Below are 14,742 nucleotides of genomic sequence, written 5' to 3'. Positions count from 1 at the left end.
TCCAAAATGGATTTAATGATTAATTGACTAAAATGTCTATTGGATTATTCAGATGCAAAATTCATTGGGATTAAAGTCACAATATTTATTATGTTCAACCTTTCACCCTTTTTTCAGAAAAACCAAGTCCACCACCTAGTATGGGTGTCACTGATGTCACCAAGGACAGTGTGTCACTGTTGTGGAGCAAGCCAGAGCAAGATGGTGGCAGCAGAATCACCAGTTACCAGGTGGATGCTCTGGAAAAGGGGGAGACAAAATGGGTGACATGTGGCGTGACCAAGACTACCCACCTTGTTGTCTCTGGCCTGAGGGAGAACGCTGAATACTTTTTCAGAGTCCGTGCTGAGAACCATGCTGGATTCAGTGAATCTAAGGACATGATTTTGCCTGTGATGGTTAAAGATCAGTTTGGTAAGTTTAAGTAACATTTCGAATGTTTTTATTTGTACAAATGAGATTATGTACTAAACATTTGTAAACCATAATCTAATTGCATTTTCTTGTTCTTTTCACAGAATCACCTGAATTAATCATGAAGAACATCCCTCATAATACTGTCTACGTTAGAGCTGGATCCAACTTGAAGGTTGACGTCCCCATGACTGGCAAACCTCTGCCCAAGGTGTCTCTGTCTAAGAACAATGTGGTTCTGAAGTCCACAATGAGGTTCAACTCTGAGATCACCCCTGATAGTATTAAAATCACACTCCGTGATAGTATTGCTGGAGACTCTGGAAGATATGACATTACTGCCTCCAATGCCAGTGGTACCACCAAATCTTTTGTCAACATTGTGGTCCTGGATAGACCCAGTGCCCCAGTTGGACCAGTTGAGATGTATGATGTAACAGAAGACAGCGTGAGCCTGAAGTGGCTGCCTCCCTCATACGACGGAGGCAGCCCCATCACCAACTACATCATCCTCAAACGACAGACAACCACAGCAAACTGGACCGAGGTCTCCTCCGCTGTAGCAAGATGTACCATGAAGATCATGAAGCTCACTACCGGAAAGGAGTACCAGTTCAGAATAAAGGCTGAAAATCGCTATGGAACTAGCGAGCACATTGACTCTCCAACTGTCACTGTGAGCCTACCTTACAGTAAGTTTCCTATGTTATCAAGCACATTTTAAGACTGCAGCTAACCATGCTTGAGTGAATGATGTTCTTAATGGCCTTTCCTGTGATTTTTTAGCCATCCCCGAAGCTCCATCTGCACCAGTTGTGACAGCGGTTACCAAGGAGAGTATCACGGTGACCTGGAAGGAGCCTGCCTCTGATGGAGGCAGCCACGTCTTTGGCTACCATCTGCAGATGAAGGACAGAAACAGCATTCTGTGGCAGAAAGTCAACAAGACTGTTATCCGTGCCTGTCACTACAAAGTGATAAATATCAGCCCGGGTCTCATCTATGAATTCAAAATAGCTGCTGAAAATGCAGCTGGATTGAGTGCCATCAGCAAGATATCTGACGCAGTACTGGCCATCGATGCCTGTGGTGAGTGTTGAAACTTTGTTAACCATGGTCTATTTAGATATTTTTTCTGATCCTTATTTGACACACCTTTACATTTTACATTTAGTCATTTAGCAGACGCTCTTATCAGGGCCTCGGGGTAATGTCCCTGTACAGTAAGTACAGGGACACTACCCCGAGGCAAGTAGGGTGAAGTGCCTTGCCCAAGGACACAACATCACTTTGCACGGTCGGGAATCGAACCGGCAACCTTCTGAGTAATAACCCGCTCAGCCATCTGACACCTTCACAATTACTTAAATGTGTTTGTTTTTTGCGTTTTTTAGAGCCTCCAAACAATGTCCGCATTACTGATATCACCAAGAATACCATCACCCTGGCATGGCAGAAGCCTTCTGATGGTGGCAGCAAGATCACAGGCTACTTCATTGAGAAGAGAGACGATCCAAAAGGAAGATGGACAAAGGCTCATCTGACCAACATCACAAACAAACATTACACTGTGACAGGCTTAACTCAAGATGAATCTTATGAGTTTAGAGTAATGGCAAAGAACGCTGTTGGATCAGTCAGCAACCCATCCATCGTTGCAGGTCCAGCCACTTGTGTGGACACATTCGGTAGGTTGTATTGTATTGTATTGTATTGTATTGTATTGCATTGCATTGTATTGCATTCTGTTGCATATGTAACTACATTTGAATTCATTATGTTGTTGATTTCTCACAGGTGCACCTGAGATTGAAATCCCACAGGAGTATCTGGAAGTAGTGAAACACAAGGCTGGATCTATTGTCGAACTTACATTTGGTATCATTGCTAAGCCGGCACCTACCATTGAGTGGTTTAAGGATGGAAAGGAGCTTAAGTCAGGGGCTCAGCAGACAATCACGCACACTGCTGACTCTACAAGTATCACCATCAGGGACACCACCCGACTCAACACAGGAGCATATGAGATCAAGGTCAAGAACTCTCTGGGCTCAGCCTTTGCCTCTGTCAGACTGCAAATTCTTGGTATGTCTTACTTTTTCATTTTTATACACTAAAACAGATGTTTCTGTGTCTAAATCTACATATAATTTGTATATTCACGTGCACATACAGTATCATGAGACAATACATTTGGATTTATGTGATTAAACTAAGACAGAGATTTCGATTTGTTTTGACATTATCAGATAAGCCTGGACCTCCTGCTGGAGAGATTCAGTTCAAGAAGATCACAGCTGATAATGTCACCATCATGTGGGCCCCACCTGACGACGAGGGTGGAGCCTTAGTTACTCACTACATCATAGAGAAGCGTGAGACCAGTAGGATTATGTGGTCCATCATATCTGAGAAACTGGAAGAATGTATTGTCAATGTCCAGAGATTGATCCAAGGCAACGAATACATCTTCAGAGTCAGAGGCATCAACAAATATGGAGTTGGTGATCCACTGGAGTCTGAGCCAGTGGTTGCCAAGAATGCATTTGGTAAGGAAAAAGAACAGCAATATACAACCCTGATAAATGGTTGCCAGTTATAAGATATCAATAAATTCACTGCTGAATATGCTTCTCCACAGTTCCTCCCAGTGAGCCCTCTAAGCCCACCGTCAGTATGATTACCAAATCCACAATGACAGTAATCTGGGAGAGGCCTGCTCTTGATGGAGGAAGTGACCTTGATGGCTACTACCTGGAAAAGCGTGAAAAGAAGAGCCTGCAGTGGTTTAAGGTGGTCAAAGACACCATCCGTGACACCAGGCAAAAAGTCACCAATCTTACAGAAGGAAATGAATATCAATATCGTGTCTGTGCTATCAACAAGGCTGGAGCTGGAAAATACTCACTGTGTTCTGAACTCTACAAGGCCTATGATCCAATTGGTATGTAAACTCTAAATAGTCGTATTGTATAGTAGCAGTAATTCACATTTGTTCTAATTGGTGTTGATCACATAACATTTCGTTCATTCATTATCCTCTTCCTCATTGCAGATCCACCAAGTGAGCCAACTAAACTAAGAGTGGTTGACTCCACTAAAACCTCCATCACCCTGGGCTGGGTGAAGCCTGTGTATGACGGAGGCAGTGAGATCACCAGCTATATCGTAGAGCAGATGAACACAGAAGACAGGGAATGGGTTGTGATCAGCTCTAACGGTGAAGTACGGACAACAGAGTATGTCGTGTCACATCTGAAACCAGGAACCTACTACTTCTTCCGTGTCTCTGCTGTCAATTGTGTTGGGGCAGGAGAAAACATTCAGATGTACCAGCCTGTACAACCCAAAGATATTCTTGGTTTGTATTTGTAGATTTACACTTACAGTACATTGACATTTTAAATCTAAATATTGGTGAAACATCCCTATTTCTGTATATTTAACAAATATTGGAACATTCTCTCCAACAGAGGAAGCAGACCTTGACTTGGATGTTTCCATGACCACCCAGTACACAGCTAAAGCAGGAAGAGATGTGGAGATTAGGATCCCTCTGAAGGGCAGACCTGCTCCTAACGTCACCTGGAGGAAGGGAGACAAGAACCTTTCCAGTGATGCCAGGTACACTATCAACAACACAGAGTATTCAACCCTTCTCATCATTCCTAAGATCACACGCGATGACTGCGGCAAATATCTACTGGAGATTGAGAATGGTGTTGGTGAGCCCAAGATCATCATTGTGTCTGTGAAGGTGCTTGACACACCATCCACCTGCCAAAAGCTGATTATCAAGAATGTCACCAGAAGCAAACTCACTCTCAGCTGGGAAGCTCCTCTGATAGACGGTGGTTCCCCTGTTACCAAATACATTGTTGAGAAGAAAGATTCCACCATGAAGGCATACACTGTTGTGACAACAGAGTGCACCAATACAACATACAAAATTGATGGTCTGTCTGAGGAGATTGCCTACTTCTTCCGTGTGTCTGCTGAGAATGAGCATGGAGTTGGTGACACATGTGAGTCTACAGAGCCTGTCAGAGCAACCGAAACCCCCGGTCCAGTAAAGGAGTTGGTCATGACAGACTCTACCAAGACATCTGTGATTCTGAAGTGGACCAAGCCTGATCATGATGGTGGCAGCCACATCTCAGACTATATCATTGAGAAGAAGCTAAAGGAAGAGACCACATGGACCCTGGGTGGAACAAGCAAGCGTTGCACATATGAAGTTTCAAACCTTAAGGAAAATGCTGTGATGGACTTCAGAGTATTCGCCAAAAATGAGAAAGGAAACAGCGACTTCTCCCTGATTGGACCTATCACAGTGAAGGACTTTATTATCCCACCTGAGGCCAACATGATTGATTATCCAAATGGTGATCTCAGTGTTCGCCTTGGCCAAAATATCCACATTGAGCTTCCATTCAAGGGCAAGCCAAAACCTGCCATTAGCTGGATGAAGGACAATGTACCATTGAAGGAAAGTGAGAAGATTCGCTTCCGCACAACTGATAACAAAACTGCAATGACAATCAGAAGCTCCAAGAAGGAGAATGCCGGCATGTACACACTGGTGCTGGACAATAAACAGATCAAGAACTTCTTTGATGTTAAAGTGCTCATTCTTGCACCACCCTCTGTACCTGTTGGTCCTATTCGATTTGATGAGATCAAAGCACAGGGCATTATCATATCATGGGGTGAACCACAGGATGACGGAGGTGGAGAGATCACCTGCTACAGCGTAGAGAAAAGAGAGACCTCCCATGCTAACTGGAAGATGGTCTGCTCCAGTGTTGTAAGGACCACATTCAAGATCCCCAACCTTGTCAAAGGAACAGAGTACCAGTTCAGAGTGCGTGCTGAGAACAAATATGGAGTAAGCGAGGCATTGAATTCAACAGAAGTTGTGGCCCAGCACCAGTACAAGGCCCCAGGTTCCCCAGGAAAGCCTCTGGCATACAATGTCACCAGTGATGGCATGACCATTCAGTGGGAAGCACCTGGTTTTGATGGTGGCTCACCAATCTCTGGCTATCACGTGGAGAAGAAGGACAGAAATAGCTTGTTGTGGACCAAAGTGAATTCCAGCATCATTTCTGCAAGAGACTACAGAATCATTGGTTTGATTGAGGGTTTGGAGTACTCATTTAGAGTCTATGCTGAGAATAATGCTGGCCTGAGTCCTGTCAGTGAGCAGAGCAAGCATGCGCTTGCCATCTCTCCAGTTGGTGAGTACACCAATATTTACAGTGTGTCAACCTCAATATTTAATTATGAACATACTTACTATAATATACATTCACTATACATTCACATTGGAAAGTTGACGTTTCCTTCCCTCTACAGACCCCCCTGGAACTCCTAACTGTATCGATTGCACAAGAGACTCCGTGACTCTCAAATGGGGCATACCCAAGAGAGATGGAGGCAGTAAGATTGTGGGTTACAGCGTGGAGAGACGCCAAGGCAGAGCCCGTTGGCTGAGGTGCAACTTCACTGACATCTGTGAATTACAGTTCACCGTCACTGGACTCTCTGCCGGTGACCGCTTTGAGTTTAGGGTGATCGCCAGGAATGCTGTTGGAACTGTCAGTCCACCTTCCCAGTCCTCAGGCTACATCATGACCAAGGATGAGAGTGGTGAGAAACCAGTGGAGAAAAAAACAGTTTTATTACTCTGCCATGAAAATGTTAGGTTATTGTATGTGATTGTGATATGCATTTCTGAATCTGTATATTTTTCTATTTATAGTTACTCCTGACATTGAGTTTGATGCTGACCAGGCCGTAACCCTCAAGGCTGGTGAGAACATCAAACTAAAGTGCAGCATCACCGGACGCCCCGTACCTCAGGTCATATGGTACAAGGACGGTATAGAGATTGATAAGAAGATGATGATGGACATTAAAACAACCATCGGATGCAGCTCACTCTTCGCCCGCGACGTAGACCGTAGTCACCGTGGCATCTACGCAGTGGAGGCCAGGAACAGCTCAGGAACTAAGAGAGCAGAAGTTAATATCAGAGTACAAGGTTGGTCACACAGTAAAATATTCAAGAGTTGCATCTATACCTATTATAAGACTTCAAGTATATTTATTCACTAAGATAGTTATGTTAACCATTAACATTTTCTGTTTTTTTTAGACACCCCTGGGCCTCCTGAGGGTCCCATCCGTTTCACAGGCATCACTGCAGAGAAGTGTACAGTTTGGTGGAACCCTCCAGAGAACGATGGCTGCTCTGCCATCACTCACTACATAGTAGAGAAGAGAGAGACCTCCAGGATCTCCTGGGCAATGGTGACCAGCAAGTGTGAAGCCTGCTCCTTCAACGTCACCAAACTGATCAAGGGCAATGAGTATCAGTTCCGTATCTCTGCCGTCAACAAGTTTGGTGATGGCAGACCTCTGGACTCTGATGCAGTCGTTGCACAGATGCAATTCAGTAAGTTCTGAAGACAAATTGTGTGCATAGCTTTGATATTTTACCATTTCAAAATGTTCTCTGCAGTTATCAGTACATTTAATTTATTGAACAATAAATGTAATAAATAAAACAATAAATAATGAACATGTATTTTTGCTTTTGTTCCTCAGCTGTGCCAGAAGCCCCAGGTACACCAGATGCCACACATATTACAGGCAATAGCATCACAACGTGCTGGACTAGGCCCAGGTCAGATGGAGGTAACGAGATCAAACACTACATCCTGGAGAGACGTGAGAAGAAGAGTCTGATGTGGGTGAAGGTGTCCTCCAAGAGACCCATCACTGAGCTCCGACACAGAGTCACCCACCTGACCGAGGGATATGAGTATGAGTTCCGTGTGATGGCTGAGAATGGAGCTGGAATAGGACCTGCCAGCAGCACATCCAGGCTTTTCAAGTGCAGAGAGCCAACAAGCACACCAAGTGCCCCCTCCGTGGTCAAAGTTATTGACTCCACCAAGTCCTCTGTCACCGTGGATTGGATCAAGCCTGTGTTTGATGGTGGCATGGAGGTTATTGGTTACAACATTGAGATGTGCAAGGCTAGTCTGGAGGAATGGCACAAAATCAACACAGAGATATGCATCAATAACGTCTACACAGCTAAAGGTCTGGTTGCTGGTGAGATGTACAAGTTCCGTGTTAGTGCAGTGAATGGAACAGGACAGGGAGAAGCCTGTACAATTACCAATCCAGTGCAAGCTGTGGACAGACTGACGTCTCCAGAAATTGACATTGATGCTAGCTTCAAACAGAACCACATTGTGAAGAATGGAGGCACTGTCACTCTCCATATTCCTTTCCGTGGCAAACCTATTCCTCTGGCTACCTGGACCAAGGCTGATGGTGAGGTGCCAGTGATGGCAGATATCAACACTACTGACTCATTTAGCACCTTGACTATTGAAGGCTGCACCAGATACGAGGCTGGAAAATACACCTTGTCTCTAGAAAACAACAGTGGGCGGAAGTCTATTACCTTCACTGTGAAGGTTTTGGATACTCCTGGACCACCAGGTAAAATCTCCTTCAAGGACGTGACCAGAGGAGCAATGACCCTCATGTGGGACGCTCCCAGCAATGACGGTGGAGCTCGCATTCATCACTACATTGTGGATATGCGTGAGGCCAGCCGCCTCAGTTGGCAAGAAGTTAGCACTAAGTGCTCACGTCAAATAATTAGAGCAACCAACATGGAGATAGGTATTCCATATGTCTTCAGAGTTATTGCAGTTAACCAGTATGGTCAGGGTGAGCCACAGGAGATGACGGAGCCTGTCATTGCTACGGAGGAACCTGCTCCACCCAAGAGGCTGGATGTCATCGACACAAGCAACTCCACAGCTTCTCTGGCCTGGCTAAAGCCTGAACATGATGGTGGCAGTCGAGTCAGAGGCTACATTGTGGAGCTTAGGGCCAAGGGTTCTGACCGCTGGTTAATGGGTGGTGAGACAAAGTCTCTGAAAATGGTTCTGGAAGGCTTAATTGAAAACACAGAGTACAATTTCCGTGTCAAAGCCAAGAACGATGCTGGCATCAGTGAGGCAAGAGATGCCTTTGGTTCTGTTGTCATCAAGGAGCCCCGCATCGAGCCTACTGCTGACCTCAGCAGCATCAACAACCAACTCATCACATGCAAGACCAGTGACAAGTTCATCATTGATATTCCTATCAGTGGCAGACCAGCTCCAAAGGTAACATGGAAACTGGAAGAGATGAAGTTGAAGGAGACTGACAGGGTGTCTATCAAGTCCAACCATGAGAAGACGACCCTGGTTGTAAAAGACAGCAAGAGAGGAGATAGTGGAAAGTATTACCTAATTCTGGAGAATGCGGCAGGAGTAAAAACCTTCACTGTGACAGTTGTGGTGTTTGGTAGACCCAGTGCACCAACTGGCCCTGTGGAAATCTCCTCCGTCTCATCTGAGTCCTGCACCCTGGCATGGGCAGACCCCGCAGACGATGGCGGCACTGAAATAACTAACTACATTGTTGAGAAGCGCGAGTCTGGATCGACATCCTGGCAGGTTGTGAACTCCAGTGTCAAGCGCACCACAATAAAAGTCACCCGCCTGACCAAATACATGGAGTACACCTTCCGTGTGTGTGCTGAGAACAAGTTTGGCGTGAGCAAGTCCATTGAGACTACACCTGTGATTATTGAACATCCATTTGGTAAGTTGTATTATGTGTTAAATTAATTGACAGATTATGAAAATGTTAAGAACACAACAGTAACAATTGTTTCCATTGTTTGTCTTAATAGTTCCCCCAAGTCCTCCAACACGCCCAGATGTGCTGTTTGTCTCTGCTTCTGCCATTGGCATCAAGTGGGACCTGCCATACCATGATGGAGGCAGTGGAATAACAGGATACTGGATAGAGAAGAAAGAGAGAAACACCATCCTGTGGGTGAGGGAGAACAAGATCCCATGTGTTGACGCCCAATACAAAGTATCCAGCCTTATTGAGGGCTTGGAGTACCAGTTCAGAGTTTACGCAATGAATATTGCTGGTCTGAGCAAAGCCAGTGAAGCCTCCAGGCCAGTGGTGGCACTGAATCCTGTGGGTGAGTACAACACCTGTCAGAGACTTTAATGGGTCAAGTGTAATGGTTTAACACTTCCTCCACCTCCACTGGTCCATGTCGTCCCTTACCTTAACTGTCTTGTCCTTCTGTCTATGTTCAGATCCTCCTGGCAAACCAGAGGTGACAGATATCACCAGATCCTCAGTGACAATCGCCTGGTCTGTACCTGAAAATGATGGTGGCAGCAAGATTGTTGGCTACGTTGTTGAGCGCAAGCCTTACAGCACAGATGAATATGATGACACACGCTGGTTGAAATGCAACTACACCACAATCACAGACACAAATTTCACTGTGGGTAATCTGGGAGAAGATGAAGTGTATGAGTTCCGTGTTATTGCCAGAAATGGAGCTGGTGTACACAGTGCTCCATCAGAGTCCACAGGACCCATTACCTGCAAGGATGAGTACAGTAAGTCACAACAATACGTAACTATTCAATTAATTTCAACATGAATAATTATGAAAATAAAACAGACTCTGACATTCTCTTAATTTTGTGTTACAGCCCCTCCAAAAGCTGAACTTGACAAAACACTGGTTGGAGAGACAGTCACTATTCGTGCTGGGTCAGACCTGGTTTTGGATGGGGCAGTGGGAGGTAAACCAGAGCCTAAAGTGTTCTGGTCCAAGGGTGAAAAGGTTCTAGAACTGGGAGAGAAATATTCTCTGACCTATACCAGCTCTAGAGCCATGGCCATCATCAAGAGCTGTGACAGGAATGACACTGGCAGGTACATCCTCACTGTGAAAAATGCCAGCGGCACCAAGACAGCAGCGGTCAATGTTAAAGTACTAGGTAAGCAAAACAAAGAACATGAAAGTACACACTTACAAAATACGCTCAGGCTTTCATCACAAATAATGTAAATTATACAACTTTTTAATTGTTTCCATATCAGAAAATACCTCACCTCCCAACACATGCTTCCATAATAATTCCACACATAATAATTCATTCTTGTTTGTCCTGTTTGCAGAAGAATCAAACCAATTACAAATACCTATGTATCTGCCTTCTATTCCAGATACGCCTGGGCCTCCTGCTGACAAGGTTATCATCAGCAGAGTCACAGAGGAGAAGTGTAGTGTATCCTGGAAGATTCCGTTAGAGGATGGTGGAGACTTAGTCTCTCACTACATTGTAGAGAGACGCGAGACCAGCCGCCTCAACTGGGTCATTATGGAGACAGAATGTAAAACCTTGGCATGTGTCAGCAGTAAACTCATCAAGAATAATGAGTACGTCTTCCGTGTCAGAGGAGTCAACAAGTATGGACCTGGAGTACCTCTGGAGTCTGACCCTGTTATTGCAAGAAACGCATACAGTAAGGGTTTTTCCTGCCCAAACACTATCATGTGTTTACTTTGATTTTTTTTTGTTGTATACTTTATTGACCACTGCATATCATAAAATCTATTTCAGCTATTACTTCACCTCCTGGAGCACCAGAGATCACGGCTGTTGGAAAGGAACATGTCATTATTGAATGGATGAAGCCAGAGAGTGATGGTGGGAGTGAGATCAAGAACTACCTTGTTGACAAACGTGAGACGAGCAGTCTCAGGTGGACCAGAGTGAACAAGACCTTTACCATTTATGACACACGTCTGAAGATCTCCGGATTGCTGGAGGGCAGCGACTACCAGTTCCGTGTCACAGCCGTGAATGCTGCTGGAAACAGTCAGCCCAGCGACGCCTCCCAATATGTTCTCTGCAAAGATCCAACCTGTAAGCATCATATTAGGATATTCATGGTTCATTCATAAAGATGAAACCTAACAATTTTCAACAAAAATGTGAATTTGCTTCTTTTTTTCTAGACACTCCTGCTCCACCTTCCATACCACGGGTGACAGACAGCACTAAACACAGCATCACCCTTGCCTGGACCAGGCCTATGTATGATGGTGGTTCTGATGTGACTGGTTATGTAGTTGAGATTCTGGAGGAGGGAACAGAGCAGTGGTATAGAGCTCACCAAAAGGTTCTGAAGACTACTGACTATGTTGCCACTGGTCTGGCCAGCAACAAGAAGTACAGCTTCCGTGTGGCAGCTGTTAACAACAAGGGCACTGGTGAATTCAGTGAAGCAAGTGTGGAAACCGAGCCTGTGGAGAAAGTTGGTAAGTTTGCATGGTTAACTGTATTGATATAAAATAACCAAATATATAACCAATATAAATAACCAAATGGGGACCCATATCGACCGGCTAGCTCTTGACAGTGACACTCGTCAGGAATTTCACGAAAATGTGGATGTAGAACTTGACAAATAAAAAAGGTTGTCACAACATTGTACTTTAATATGTAGATACACATCTAACATTATGGGACAGGTCAAGTTCAGTTTGGGACGATTCATTTTGCACTTCGGGACAGTACTGTGACAGTGAGGAAATATTGCTTATTGTTAAGCCATTGACCATAGACAGTTCCAGATTGTCAGTAGCAGGTTTATATCTTGATAGGCAAATGATGATGATGATGATGATGATGATGAACCTTTGTCCAACAGAAATCCCAGATCTTGAACTGGGTGATGACCTGAAGAAGACTGTGTGTCTGCGGGCTGGTGGCACTCTGAGGCTGTTTGTGACAGTGAGTGGGAGACCCACGCCAATCATCACCTGGAGGAAGAAGGGAGTGGACCTTCAGAGCAGAGGCTTCATTGACACCACTGACAGCTACACATCTCTGGTAGTTGAGAAGGTCCATCGTTATGATGCTGGAAAATACGTTGTTGAGGCAGAGAACCCATCTGGCAAGAGGACAGCAACTGTTCTCGTCAAGATTTATGGTAAATTGTGTGGAGGCTAAATATAATACACTGTAATTATGTGATAAAATAATTGTATAATTTAATATGGAATTAGGGTCAGTTAACATGGTGTGTGTTTTTCAGACACTCCTGGACCACCTGGGGCCGTTAAAGTGAAAGATTATACCAAGGAGTCTGTGGTAATTACTTGGGATGTACCTAGTGTTGATGGCGGAGCTCCTATCAACAACTACATCATTGAGAAACGAGAAGCTTCAATGAAATCGTACAAGACAGTTACAACAGAATGTAGGAAAACATTGTTCAGAATCACCGGTCTGGAAGAGGGAGTTCACTACTTCTTCCGAGTATTACCAGAGAACATCTATGGTATCGGAGAAGGTTGTGAGATTCCTGAGTCTGTCCTGCTCTGTGAAGTTCCCTCAATTCCTCAAGATATGGAAATTGTGGATGTGACAAAGACCTCAGTAATTCTGAAGTGGGAGAAGCCTCTTTCTGATGGTGGCAGCCGAGTGACAGGCTACGTCATTGAGGCCTGCAAGGTTGGATCAGACAGATGGAGTGCTGTGTCAACTGTGAAGTCATCAGTGTCCCAGCATGCTGTCACTTCCCTGACAGAGAATGAGCAGTATCTATTCAGAATCAGAGCCACCAACAGCAGGGGAGTCAGCGAGGCTAGAGAGATCATGAGTCCTATCACTGTTCAGGAACAGAAAGGTATGCCATGTCAGAATTATAATTACAAGTACAATAACAACCTTAATATGAATTCCTGCCTAAATGCCCATAACAATCATGTTTTTGTAAAGCATAAAAAATTCCACAAAGTATGAAAACTTTTTTGTATTCCCCCCCACAGTGGCACCCAAGATTGATCTGGCTGGAATTCCACAGAAGATTGTCAATGTCCCAGCAGGCAAACCAATTGACCTCAACCTGCCCATTAAGGGTAAACCTTTGCCTGTCTGCTCATGGTTCTTTGCTGGTGTTAAGATGAAGGATAGTCTTGACCGTGTAAAGATTGAAAGCACAGCAAAATACACAAGACTAATTGTCCGTGAGACCACAATTGATGACACGGGTGATTACACTCTGGAAGTAAAGAATGCAACAGGAATTGCCAGAGAGGTTATCAAAATCATTATCCTTGGTAAGTGTTTTTGTCTCTTTGCCTATGTTTGTATAAGCTCAACATATTTTTTTATAATACTCTTGTGTATTACAATATAACATTTTCAACCATTCAAATTTATCTCTCTAGACAAACCCGGAATACCCATTGGACCGATGAAAATTGAAGAGGTTGATGGCAGCTCTGTGACTGTTAGCTGGGAACCACCAGAGAAGGATGGCGGTGCTAACGTTAGCGGCTATGTGGTTGAGCAGCGTGATGCACACCGTCCTGGCTGGTTGTCTGTGTCCGAGTCTGTAACCAGGCCCACTTTCAAATTCACAAGACTGTCAGAAGGAACTGAATACGTGTTCCGTGTTGCTGCTACAAACCGCTTCGGCATTGGTGGATTCATGCAGTCAGAAGTTGTGGAGTGCAAGAGTGTGAAGAGTACGTTGACATTCAGCCCAAAACTATCCCAGAATTGTGAGAATAATTTTAGGATTGCATTTTATTTGGATATAATTGTTTAACATCTCTATCTTCTTTTCTCTCCCCCTTTGTTTCCTATTCCTTCTCTTTACAGCCATACCCGGACCACCCAGCACACCAGACATTGTTGATGTGTCTCATGAAGGCATGACCATAACATGGCAGCCTCCAGAGGATAACGGTGGCTCCACTCTGGCCGGATACATCATCGAGCGAAAGGAGGTCAGGTCTGACAGATGGATGCGCATCAACAAGAACCCAGTAACAATGACCCGATACAGATCTACAGGTCTGATCGAAGGCCTGGAGTATGAATACAGAGTCATAGCCATTAACTCCAGGGGTGAAGGAAAACCAAGCTTGGGCTCCAAACCTGCTATCGCCATGGATCCCGTTGGTAAGCAATTGAGAATTATTTAAATTTGACACGTTTTAGACAGTTGTACAGACCACTGTCACTTTCTATTCCGCCTATTTCTAATTATTTATTTTTTTCCTGTGTGAGCAGAGCCCCCGACTGCACCCATGCATCCTCGAGTGACCGACAGCACCAGGACCTCTGTGTCTCTGGCCTGGCTTCCTCCTGAAGATGAGGGTGGATCCATTGTCACTGGCTACTTGATTGAGATGCAGAAAGTGGACCAGGTGGAATGGACTAAGTGCAACACGACACCTACAAAGATCTGTGAATACACACTGACACATATGCCCCAGGGAGCCGAGTACAAATTCCGTGTCATGGCCTGCAATGCTGGAGGATCAGGAGAACCAGCTGAAATACCAGGGGTGGTCAAGGTTACAGAAATGCTTGGTAAGGAAAGATGTATTCAAAACATAACAATGAATAC

General features: G+C 44.7%; 1 protein-coding gene across 1 annotated transcript in view; it reads left to right on the top strand.

The window, feature by feature from the left end:
* Window positions 1-14,742, top strand: part of LOC134016980 (titin-like) — a 154,155-nt gene that overhangs the window by 128,258 nt on the left and 11,155 nt on the right. Inside the window, exons 181-205 of the mRNA XM_062456226.1 lie at window positions 118-414; window positions 519-1,106; window positions 1,201-1,503; window positions 1,809-2,102; window positions 2,212-2,499; window positions 2,664-2,963; window positions 3,056-3,358; window positions 3,470-3,775; window positions 3,888-5,654; window positions 5,773-6,066; window positions 6,179-6,460; window positions 6,575-6,874; window positions 7,027-9,093; window positions 9,185-9,487; window positions 9,609-9,920; window positions 10,017-10,307; window positions 10,537-10,836; window positions 10,935-11,240; window positions 11,333-11,635; window positions 12,028-12,309; window positions 12,415-13,008; window positions 13,151-13,441; window positions 13,553-13,852; window positions 13,989-14,291; window positions 14,403-14,705. Of these exons, the coding sequence (XP_062312210.1) occupies window positions 118-414; window positions 519-1,106; window positions 1,201-1,503; window positions 1,809-2,102; window positions 2,212-2,499; window positions 2,664-2,963; window positions 3,056-3,358; window positions 3,470-3,775; window positions 3,888-5,654; window positions 5,773-6,066; window positions 6,179-6,460; window positions 6,575-6,874; window positions 7,027-9,093; window positions 9,185-9,487; window positions 9,609-9,920; window positions 10,017-10,307; window positions 10,537-10,836; window positions 10,935-11,240; window positions 11,333-11,635; window positions 12,028-12,309; window positions 12,415-13,008; window positions 13,151-13,441; window positions 13,553-13,852; window positions 13,989-14,291; window positions 14,403-14,705 (11,277 nt within the window). The remainder of the gene's footprint in view (window positions 1-117; window positions 415-518; window positions 1,107-1,200; window positions 1,504-1,808; window positions 2,103-2,211; window positions 2,500-2,663; window positions 2,964-3,055; window positions 3,359-3,469; window positions 3,776-3,887; window positions 5,655-5,772; window positions 6,067-6,178; window positions 6,461-6,574; window positions 6,875-7,026; window positions 9,094-9,184; window positions 9,488-9,608; window positions 9,921-10,016; window positions 10,308-10,536; window positions 10,837-10,934; window positions 11,241-11,332; window positions 11,636-12,027; window positions 12,310-12,414; window positions 13,009-13,150; window positions 13,442-13,552; window positions 13,853-13,988; window positions 14,292-14,402; window positions 14,706-14,742) is intronic.

This window comes from Osmerus eperlanus, chromosome 3 (genome assembly GCF_963692335.1).
Source record: "Osmerus eperlanus chromosome 3, fOsmEpe2.1, whole genome shotgun sequence".
NCBI classification, from domain to species: Eukaryota; Metazoa; Chordata; class Actinopteri; order Osmeriformes; family Osmeridae; genus Osmerus; species Osmerus eperlanus.
Note: the sequence above shows the minus strand (reverse complement) of the source record. Positions and strands in the feature narration are given on the sequence as shown.